The sequence below is a fragment of the Acomys minous genome (assembly GCF_964271855.1).
Source record: "Acomys minous genome assembly, chromosome: 1".
In the NCBI taxonomy this organism is placed as follows: Eukaryota; Metazoa; Chordata; class Mammalia; order Rodentia; family Muridae; genus Acomys; species Acomys minous.
The window spans coordinates 150,170,165-150,181,075 of NC_140483.1; the positions used below are offsets into that span (position 1 = coordinate 150,170,165).

The 10,911-nt window shown below is 48.4% G+C and overlaps 1 protein-coding gene across 2 annotated transcripts; it reads right to left on the bottom strand.

Annotated features, from left to right (window-relative positions):
• Positions 1–5,718: 5,718 nt before the first annotated feature.
• KLF4 (KLF transcription factor 4) lies at positions 5,719–10,634 on the bottom strand. Of its 2 annotated transcripts, XM_084792147.1 has the most exons (5): positions 9,953–10,627; positions 9,715–9,835; positions 8,122–9,103; positions 7,851–8,015; positions 5,719–6,843 (listed from the first exon to the last, which is right to left on the bottom strand). In XM_084792147.1, exons 1-5 carry the CDS (start codon positions 9,955–9,957, stop codon positions 6,668–6,670), a joined length of 1,449 nt encoding a protein of 482 aa, XP_084648273.1. In that variant the 5' UTR covers positions 9,958–10,627; the 3' UTR covers positions 5,719–6,667. The 2 variants fall into 2 exon arrangements, with proteins under 2 accessions (XP_084648273.1, XP_084648274.1); XM_084792148.1 differs by lacking the exon at positions 9,715–9,835 and having other exon boundaries at positions 9,953–10,634.
• Positions 10,635–10,911: the final 277 nt, after the last annotated feature.

The window sequence follows — 10,911 nt, forward strand, 5'->3', positions numbered from 1 at the left end:
GAGGACAGCCAAGGGTACACAGAGAAACCCTGTCTAGAAAAACTTTAAAAAATAAAAATAAAACAAAAAGTAAAGAAAAGAAAGGATGAAAAATGAAGAAAAAAGAAAGGAGGGAACGAAGGAGGGACAGAGGGAGGGGGGGGCAGGCAGTCACAGGAAGCTGGGACCTCCCCAGTTTGATGAGGAGCACACCAGGAGACAGAAAGTCTCTGGCTTTCGATTCTGAGCAGGATTACTGGAAGAACTTGGGTGTTAGCAAATCCTCCTGAACTGGATGTATCTGTTTTGCCTGCTGCCCTACCTGTCCAGCAGACTGAAGACAAAAGTATTAGAAATGCTGCAAGTATGGCTGGGAGTGGTGGCTCATGCCTATAATCTCAGCACTTACTTAGGAGCTGGAGGCAGGTAGCCTGGAGTTAAGGCTGTGCTGCGTGAGACCCCCATCTCAAAAAAATCTCCAAAACCCTCAAAACAAACAAGTACTACTACACAGTGTTTGATAGCAAGAATGAGAAATAAAAACAAAAGAAATGGTAACTTTATAACAAGGGAACCTTGGCTTCTTCATCTCTGCAAAGGGACTGGGAGGGGAAAACCCCAGCCCTGTCTCTTGTTGTAAGGTTAGGCTTCAAGACTTGTGTAGAACTCTTGTGTAGACCGGTGATCAGAATGAGGTGTGCCTGTCCCCATGGAGAGTCTCTGCCAGCTGTGCTGCTTGCGCCCTTCTTTCACGACTTATACTGTCTTACCTTACTTCTCAGGCTTTCAGCAAACGCACCCAAGCTCCCTTAAATATCTCTGTTGCAGCCATTAACCTACCTTAAAGGCTGCTGAGCGAGTATGCAGATATAGCACCTGAGTGCACTGGGTTTGTGCCATGGCAACTTGGCCATGTAACAATCCATTGATCCTCTGTCAGTGCCGATGGCATAAGAACTGCCTAGGGATTTGGCTCAGTTGGGAAAGTGCCTGCCTAGCATTTTCCAAACTCTGAGTTTGATCCCCAGCACTGCATAAGCTGGAAACAACGTAATCCTAGCATCCAGGAATTGGAGGCAGGAAGACCAGAAGTTCAAGCCACAACTGGGGAACTTGAGACCCTGTCTCAATAATAATAATAATAATAATAATAATAATAATAATAATAATAATACAAAATGGTATAGGAACTTCTGGCCTCAGACACAGTGGACTGGACATATTTGACTATTTGTTGTTGTCCCAGCTCTAGCAGGAGCCCTCTGTCTGTCTGTCTGTCTGTCTACACATCATCTATTGTTGACCATTAGCAAACGACTTGTTTTCTGCTGTACTTACATGATAACATATAACATAAACATGAGAACAAATCTAAAAGCACAGGAAATGGCCCTAGCGCTCGGGGGTATCTCTAGCCACACAGCACATGTTCTGTCAGGTGAATGCAGAGCGGATGGGAAGGTGTGGGTCTTCTCTTTTGCTCTTCTTAGATTTCTCTTTATTTCCAGTCTTTTAAGAACAATTGGAAGGTTTTTGGGTGGACCTGTTTGTAACAGGTTGACTCATTTAGGTGTGAGAGAACCAAAATAATTCGAGTGATACTCTATCAAGACCGTGGTAAAAACAACTAAAAAGAAGGGCGCCTGGTATAGAGTGTCACAGCAATGTGACTGACCTGCCTGTGCATCTCCTTTGCCAAACAAGTTAATAGGCTACAAGAGCCTTCATAGCAGCCCAGGAAGTTGTGTTTTAGCACACACTTTGAAGTCATTTTCCCTCTGTTTTGACTGTGGCGATCTGGGCCTATATAATTTAAAATGACTGGAAAACGAAACATTGTTCAGGACATGGTGAGAAGTTTCCTTAAGATTTTCTTTTGTGTTGAAGACAAAGCCTTCCAAAACTTGTTCATTTCCAGCTCTCACTCTAGTTTTGTTTAATACAAAACTGGAAAAAAAAAAAAGACAAATTTCATACAGTGTTCAGATTTTGCTAGGCTCCCTCCCCACCCTGAATTTCACAGGTAGCACATTCCACAGCCTTCCTTACAGAGACATCGTGGTGGTTTTATATGAAATCTCTTTGAATGACTGTACTTGTGAACAATGGAAGACAGTTTCATAAGTGACCTTTAGGAGGCAGACATGGCTTCAGTTTAGCACTATAAAAACATGACAGCATACAATAGCCTGTAGAAGGTGCTAAGAAAATATGAAGCGCTAAAACAAATAGGAAAGGCATAATACATAATAAAATAATGAAATGATAAAAAACAATAAATATGTTTTTGTAGGACAGGGTGGTATCGATATGAGAGAGAGAGAGAGAGAGAGAGAGAGAGAGAGAGAGAGAGAGATAGAGAGAGAGAGAGAGGTGTGTATGGAGATGATCTGGTCTGTATTGTGTTATGTACAGCATCAGATACCAGAGCTTGAAAGGGAGCAGGTGCCTGGCACTCATAGCTGAATTCAGAGACTCCCTGTGTTGTCAAAGCACAACAGGTATAAGTACGTATGTTAATATTTTTCATGTGGAACAGCTTCTACACATCGCATTACCTAGCTCCCCGTATAAAGACTCAGATAGTTGGGTATGAGGCTGGAGAATCAGGAGTTCAAGGCCAGCCGCTGCTACATAGCTCTCTCTCTCTCTCTCTCTCTCTCTCTCTCTCTCTCTCTCTGTGTGTGTGTATTCATAAAGTATGTAAAATTTGTTAGTATTGTTAAAATTATTATTCCATACTGTTCTAAGAAGTCAAACAAGTTTTTGGAGGCAGTGTCTACAAAGTAAGACTGAGACCAGCCTGCTTCCCCTCCCCCTAACTCCCCAGTCCTCCCACCCCCCCCACCCCCGGCCAAAAAAATTAAAAAAATAAAAACAAAGTCTGAGAATGCAGCTCAAATGGTGGAGTGCTTGACCAGCATGTGTGAAGCTCCGTGTCTTCAGCATCATATAAGCCAAGGCAGGTGGTTCACACCTGAAAATCCCGCACTTGAGAGGGGATGGCAGGAACAGCAGAAGTCCAAGGCTACATAGGGATTTCCAGGACTGACTAGGATACATGAGACACTGTCTCAACACAAGAACAAGAACAAACAAAATTCAAAAAGAAAAAAAAAATTGCAAATCTCTTCCGGTAGAAAGTATATTCTGACAGAATAAAAGTTAGGCTACATGTCTGTTGACAGGCAGGAAACACTACAGTTAATCCCCTTGTGGAAGCATGCCAGTTAAAATCTAGGACATATAAAATTAAATGTCACAAGGAAAATATAATAAGCAGGCACTTTAATTCTTAGTTACTCTCTGGTCCGTGTGTGGTTCCGTCACTGTGCGATGACAGTGTGCCTACCAGCCCAGAGCCACCAGCAGCGAGAGGCAATATTTCAGCATCGTGTGTTGAATAATGCTCTGTCCTGTTACATCCAGAGATCGCTTCTTCCCCATCAAGTACAATACCGAACTTACTTTTGCAGAGTAGAAAAGCTAATGTGTACTGATGTTTCCCTAACCTCAGAGATTTCTGAGTAAATTTGAAATGTCTTGGTAGTTTATGCATATGATGGTAGCAATCATTTAGAGAAACGACTGAGCAGAAAGCAGTTTCATCCTTTTTGTCCCTCCCCCCCCCCACTTCTTTTGTTTGAGACGGAGCCTTCCGCATCCGAGGCTGGCTTTGAATTTCAGCTCCTCCTGCCTCTATCCTCCTGCCACTTATTGGAATTACAGGCATGCGCCACTGTGCCCAGCTTTATGCCGTGCTGGGGAATCAAACCCAGGGCCTTATGCATGCCAGGCAAGCTCTCTGCCAACCAAGCCACAACTGAGCTGGAGTAAACCATTTCCACAAAGCAGCTTTGTGCCATAAGTCAGGTGAGTTTATAAAAGCAACCAGTCACTATTTAATACAGAGAAAAAGTCATTAAGCATAGAGCCCTTTTCTTTTACATAACTTTAATTCTTAAAAAAATAAAGCTCAGGTGTTTTTTTTTTACTTTTAGTCTTAGGAAAGCAGTTTCCCCATATTTATTGTTTTTGAATGTTTGCAAATTTTTGGAAAGGGGAAGTATTTGGTCCTCAAATCCATTTAGACTGAAATTTTAAACTGAGAAAACTAGTATACACTTTTTATTTCCTATTATTCTTTCTGCTCCTCAATACACACCCAAGCCACGTGATGGTGAGCATTTATATGTTAAAGGCCTCACTGGACTACAACAAGCTCAGTCATGGTTTGTCTGCGATATGAAACCCTATTTTAAAAAGAAAGCAAGCACAAACCAAAACAGAAACCAAAACAGCCAGGAACAATCTGGCATGCCGATAATCTCAGTGCGTGGGAGGTAGAGGAAAGAGTTATCAGTTCAAGGCCATCCTCAGCTGAGTAGCAAGGTTTGAGGCCAACCTGGCTTACATGAGATAAAGGCAAACTTGAGTCCACGCACATATCATTGGAGTCCTGCTGTTTCTTGTGTCTTGTCCTGCCTTTTCCACTAAACGTACCATGAACGATCTTCCACGTTGTTACGTTTGCTTTGAATACATTCTTGGCCATGTAAAATTCCATCCTACTGATGCACCTGTTTTCTTTTAGGCAAAGACACATGCTGCATTTTTCAATTATGCCGGCCTCTTAAAAGTCAAGGAAAACACTCTCTGCTGTTCTCCTGTGAGAGCCTTGTGAGCCTAGGTTCTTAGACTCCCGTTTCTAAAGTGTATTACGGTGTAACTCTGGGCACTAGCTACAAGGGTTAATAAGCACTCTTACATGCCAGTTAGCTGCTGCTGCCTTCATCTTCTGACTCACCCACACCACCACTAAAGTGTCTACAAGCAGCACAAGTACTTTTCCATTTTGTGACAGTTAAAAATAGTTTGCTTCAACCTCCTGAGATGGTAATTAGTGCAGTTTTAAGCTTAAATAACCTCAGAAGTAGAGATGCTTACAAATTTACAAGGACACCACTTAAAAGTTTTAATTTATGAGTTACAAGAATTTGAACACAGGGGAGGGGCTGCCCTGCCCCCCTCCAGGGTTTTGCTTAGGTGTACCCCACCACTGAGCAACACCGTTCTCCTCCCCCAGGGTTTGAATAATTCTTAATTGTTTCCGTGTCTTCAGAGAGATTGAGGAAGCTTTAAGATACTCGGTAGACAGTGTGTTTCAGATCTCTGTACGGATGATCTATGCGGTGGCGTAGCTGAAGGCCTCAGTCCTCAGGAGGGCAGTGTGGAACTACATTCCCTTCCTAGGCCTGTCTGCCTGGAGAAAGTACTTTTATTACATTGTGTGGGGACTACAAGGCCAAGCCTCCAGAGAAAACATTTCATAGTTTCATTTACCTTAAAAGACAAAATGTAAGTGTGTGTGTGTATATGTGGTGTGTGTGTGTGTGTGTGTGTAACTTAGAGTGTCCAGGTTTGCTGTTGAGCGCTCCCTGCTAAAATTGAGCAAATCAAATAACTGAGCCACGTGTACCTGGAAATGTGCAAAGAAGCGTACTTTCACATTTGTACTAAGCAAACACAAACCAGATGTTTTATAATGTCCCATCCGTATAGTTCTCAACTCCAACACTACTTAATGCAAAACCGAGTAGCTTAAAAAAACAAAACAAAGCAAACAAACACACAAAAAACCCAAACCAAGTTTTCTACATCCTCTGTCAAGGTAAAACTGGCTTCACAGCACGGCTTTCACCTCCCTCCCACCGTGGAAACAAAACAAAGAGATTGCTGTTCAGATAAAATATTATAGGTTTATTTAAAACTTATTTCTCACCTTGAGTATGCAAAATACAAACTCCACAAAATGTTCATTTTTTTACTTTGTAGTTTACAAATATACAAAATAGAAGTTTGCTTAAATTTATATTACATATTTATTAAGGCAAGGAACTATATAGAAAAACACATTTGTTCTGCTAAAAGGCATACTTGGGAATAAACCATTGTACAAATTATTGCACATCTGAAACCACAGTGCATAACAGACTGTCTGCATAAAAATGTTACAGAAATAAACCAGGTATATTTACCTGACTTAGGTCATAAATGTAGATCGGAAGACAAAAATAGATTTTCCTTGTCAAAGTATGCAGCAGTTGGAGAACTTTGGCTCCCTCCTTTGGTACCTTTAGAACCACGACTCGCCAAGCACCATCGTTTAGGCTATTAGAACATGTTCTGTACCTGAATTGCTTCCTCTTCCTGGGACATAATAATGGCTTTTTAGAAGGCAAAGAGCATACAAGGTGATCTTTACAGGTATATTGCATCATTGAAACACAATCCAAGGGAATCCTGGTCTTCCCTCCCCCCAACTCACTGATCTAAATGTATACCCTGATATCCACAAACTTCCAGTCGCCCCTCGGCGTTTTTGTAAGTCCAGGCATGTTCAAGTTGAATTGATATTGGAATGATAGAAGATCCAGTCTCACACCCCATCTGTTCTGTGATTTTTTTCTTTGCTTTTCTTTTTGTTTTGTTTTTGGTATTTTTTGTCTCTTGGACTCTTCATTTCTCCTGATTATCCATTCACAAGCTGACTTGCTGGGAGCTCGGACCATGATTGTAGTGCGTGCCAGCTGGGCTCCGCCCCTCGTGGGAAGACAGTGTGAAAGGTTTAAAAAAAAATACTGAACTCTCTCCTGGCAGTGTGGGTCATATATCCACTACGTGGGATTTAAAAGTGCCTCTTCATGTGTAAGGCAAGGTGGTCCGACCTGGAAAAGGCCCTGTCGCACTTCTGGCACTGAAAGGGGCGGTGCCCTGTGTGTTTGCGGTAGTGCCTGGTCAGTTCATCGGAGCGGGCAAATTTCCACCCACAGCCATCCCAGTCACAGTGGTAAGGTTTCTCACCTGTAAAGGGAAGGGAAAATGGGCTGCTGAAGCTATTGCTAGAAATGAAGAATTAGCCCCTTTAAAAACTAGGGGCCAGAGAGCAAAAAATCCAGGAACATCTTTCTTTACAACACTGAAGGACCATACTCAATTTCAGGTGATAAACAGGAGCGACATGTATGATTTTAAACTCATAGCGAAGCAGTAGCTAGAAGCCATCTCCCTAGAACTGATGTTTTCATTCTTATGAGCCTAAGCAGTGTTAGAAAGACTGGGAAATGATTGGGAGCTATCTGGGCTGAAACCAAAAAGTATGCCATCCCATTACACTGGGTCCAAATGCCACCATGGCTAATTTCTTCTGCAGTGTCATTCTAGCTGTTTTAATAAACACATCTAGACGACTTTACCCACTTAATGACTACCTTTATTGTTTATTTATTTTTATTTGTAATTTTGTGACTGGGGTTCTTGACCAGGCTAGTCTTAAGATCAACTGACCCTTTCAACTCCTTGGCGTTGGTAACTAAAAATTGATTGTCACCAGACTCGGCTTGCATCGACAGTTTTAAACCAGAATCCCCAGCAATTGTAACCATTAAATTCTTGGAGTGTAAACCCGACCTAATAGAGCTAGGGGTACATGTGGATCTAAAGAGAGGAGGGAACTATGAAAATAAGCTAGAAAAGTTAACACTTTCCTTTTAAAGATATCAGAATATTTGCATTGCAAAGTACAGCTTCCTGATTACCAAGCTAGGAGGAGCAGGTACACACAGGAAACACCCTATCTTCTAAAGGCCCAGTGAGAAACTGCACATTCAGGCAGCAGATAGCATCCATCAAGCAAAAGGCTTCTGGGCAAAAACATAGGCGCCTGCTTGCTGCCCTCCTCTGTGATCCAGGAGATGGAGAAGAGATACACCCCCAACACCCAAGAAAGCCCTAAGGAGTGCTCCAGCCAGCCTATGAGCAGACAGACACCAACCAACCCTCCTCCGCGGCAGCGGCGCTGGTTCCCTTACCCGTGTGAGTCCGCAGGTGTGCCTTGAGATGGGAACTCTTCGTATAGGTTTTTCCACAGCCTGCATAGTCACAAGTGTGGGTGGCCGTTCTTTTCCGGGGCCACGACCTTCTTCCCCTCTTTGGCTTGGGCTCCTCTGGCAGGCAGGAACCCGGTGGCATGAGCTCTAGGAGTAAAGAAAGCGGGGTCAACGTCTTTCTGGAGAGTCTCCGAGAAGCCCCAGAAGCAAAGCTTCCCAGAGGCAGCTCTACCAATCCCTTCCCCCCACTGACCTTGGTAATGGAGAGATGAGACTTGCGACTGCATCTGGTCCGGCAGGAAAGGAGGGTAGTTGGGCCCCGGATGGGGATGGAATCCTGGGGGAAGAGGCAGGCCGGGGTGACAGTCCCTGCTGTTCAGCAGTTCCTCGGGACTCAGAGTAGGGGTAGTCCTGGTGGGGAGCTGCCGCCCCAGAGGGAAGTCATGTGTGCTGGGCCGGTGGCCATTGCTGAGCTGGGGTCCAGGGCTCAAGTGGGCCTCTAGGGACCGGCTGACCGTACAGGACGGGACGGCTTCTTGCTTAATTTTGTGGCAAATGCGCGGGCCACCGCTGTAGGGCGCCACTACCACAGGGTGGCTGCCGTCCGGGCTGCCTTTGCTAACACTGATGACCGACGGGCTGCTGTACTCGCTGCTAGGGGTGCTCAGAGACGCCTTCAGCACAAATTTGCCCATCAGCCCGCCACCTGGCGGCTGAGGCTGCTGTGGCGGAATGTATACCGGGTCCAACTCTGGCCGCAGGAGCTCAGCCACGAAGCCGCCCGAGGGGCTCACATCATTGATGTCCGCCAGGTTGAAGGGGGCCGTGGGGGGTGGCGCAGATTCTCGGCTGTAGAGGAGACCTCCACCTGTGTTGCCGGCGGCCACGCCCGGGTCACCCCCGGCCCGGATCGGATAACTGAAGCTGCAGGTGGAGGGCGCGCTGGCAGGGCCGCTGCTCACCGGGGAGGACGAAGATGAAGCTGAGGCCGAGGAGGTCACAGTGGCGGCCACGGATTCCTGGTGGGATAGCGAGTTCGAAAGGATAAAGTCTAGGTCCAGGAGATCGTTGAACTCCTCGGTCTCCCTCCGGGGTAGGAGGGCCGGGTTGTTGCTGCTGCAAGCTGCGCCAGCTCCACCACTCTCCAGGTCTGTGGCCACAGTCGCCGCCAGGTCGTAGGGGCGGCTGGGAAGTGGGGGAAGTCGCTTCATGTGAGAGAGCTCCTCTCGCCAGCGCTGCAAGAACAGGGAGGGAGAGAGAAGCTGTTACGTTGTAGCTCCCTGTTGCTACCCCTAGTACCAGCAGCCCTGCCATAGGACCTGGACAGGACAGGAAGGCAGGCCCGGGGACTCCAGGTGCCAGCGCTGCAATCTCAGCCAACACCCGGGTAAGAGGTGGCACGTCCATGCCTCTGCAAGCTAGCTCCCCAGCTCCGCCAGCTCCCCGGGACACTCCAGCCGCCCACGGAATTGGGACACTGGGACACTGTGGCTGTCTCCCCATGCACCATAGCCACCCGGTCGCCTACGCGCTAAGATCACCCGGGCCCAAAGGGTCTCAAGAATTGGCCATCTACATACAGTCCGGTGGCCCGCGTGTACCCACTCCATCGGCCAGACGCCGGGAGACCTGTGAGGAGCCGCGGTGCGCCCCTGGCGGTACCGCAGTGCGGGGACCACACGCACTTAAGGCCGACTCAAGGGCCCAGGAGCAACCCTGGGAAAGCTGTAGAGTCCCAATAGAGGGCAATCCTTGTCCTGGCAAGGGGTTCTTGGTGATCCCTGAATTCTGCCCATCCAGCTCTTCTCATCTGCAGAAATCTACCGGACACTAGCGGGACACTCACGTTAGTCGGGGCACCTGCTGGACGCAGTGTCTTCTCCCTTCCCGCCGGGCCAGACGCGAACGTGGAGAAGGACGGGAGCAGAGCGTCGCTGACAGCCATGTCAGACTCGCCAGGTGGCTGCCTGCGGGCCGGGCGGGGCGCACAGGGACCAGGAGTCAGGGGCCACCCTGGCCACAGCTCCGAGGTTCCCCACCAGTCCTCACCCCTTTCTGTTCCCCAAGCCCAGCATCTCACCTACCTCATTAATGTGGGGGCCCAGAAGGTCCTCCGGAGTCCGAAGTGGAGAGAGGGGTACCCGAACCCCAAAGTCAACGAAGATTAAAAAAAACTTTAGAAACGAAACCCCAAACCCCTAAATTGCCCGAGATCCTTCTTCTTTGGATTCAGTATAAACCGGAGATGTCTTTTTAAAAAAAGTTCCTTTGTATACAAAATTTCTTAGAAAAGTTGTAAACTCTTATAAAAATAGACAATCAGCAAGGCAAATAAGTAGGTCCGATGGCCAGGCTGCACGCTCTTGGACTCAGCAGTGTCCCTCACCGTAGTCGCGGCCACTGTGGCTGTCGTCGTCGGCGCGGTGGCTGTGGTCCGGGCGGTGGGCGGGCGGCGCCGCCAGGTGAGAATGGCCGCGGTGGCGCGGAACTGCGAGCTGGGCGGTGGCGCGGGGTGCGGAGTCCTGGGGGCTAAGTCGGGTGCGCACGGCCATGGGCGCGGGTCACGGGCGTGTGGCTGGGTGGGGGGCCGGAGGGGCGGGGAGGGGCATTCGGCGGCTCCGGGTGCCGCCGCCGCCCGCCACCGCCACTGCTCCCCGCGCGCCCGGAGCCGCGCTCGCTGTGTCGGCCGGGGAACTGCCGGCGGCCGCCGCGCGCTTCTTACTTATAACTTCTCGCTAGATCGCTCCCCGCCTCCTCCCCGTGGCGCGTGAGGCTCGGCCGCCGGGCCCCGCCCCCTGCCTTTCTTCTCCCCGCCTTCCCGCAGCCCCCCCAGCGCGTTGCCATGGCAGCTAAATAAACAAACTCGGCGCACGTGGGGGCGGGGGCGAGGGAGGGGCACGGGCGGGGCGGGGCTGTGCCGTGACGCCAGCCGGGCAGCTGGCGAGCTGGAGCCGTGCTGACGCCGGCGGCGGTGGTGGCGACGGCGGCTTCGGCGTTGGGAGCCCGGCTAGGTTTCCGTGGCCGCGGGACTCAGAGGCCTCTG

What these genes read in the sequence shown, in the direction of transcription:
- KLF4 (XM_084792147.1), bottom strand. An exon ending in CAGCAGGTGCCCCGACTAAC is followed by an intron (nt 9,104 to 9,714) that starts GTGAGTGTCCCG and finishes CTGTTCTTGCAG; the next exon opens with CGCTGGCGAGAGGAGCTCTC. An exon ending in CTCATCTCTCCATTACCAAG is followed by an intron (nt 8,016 to 8,121) that starts GTCAGTGGGGGG and finishes CTTTACTCCTAG; the next exon opens with AGCTCATGCCACCGGGTTCC.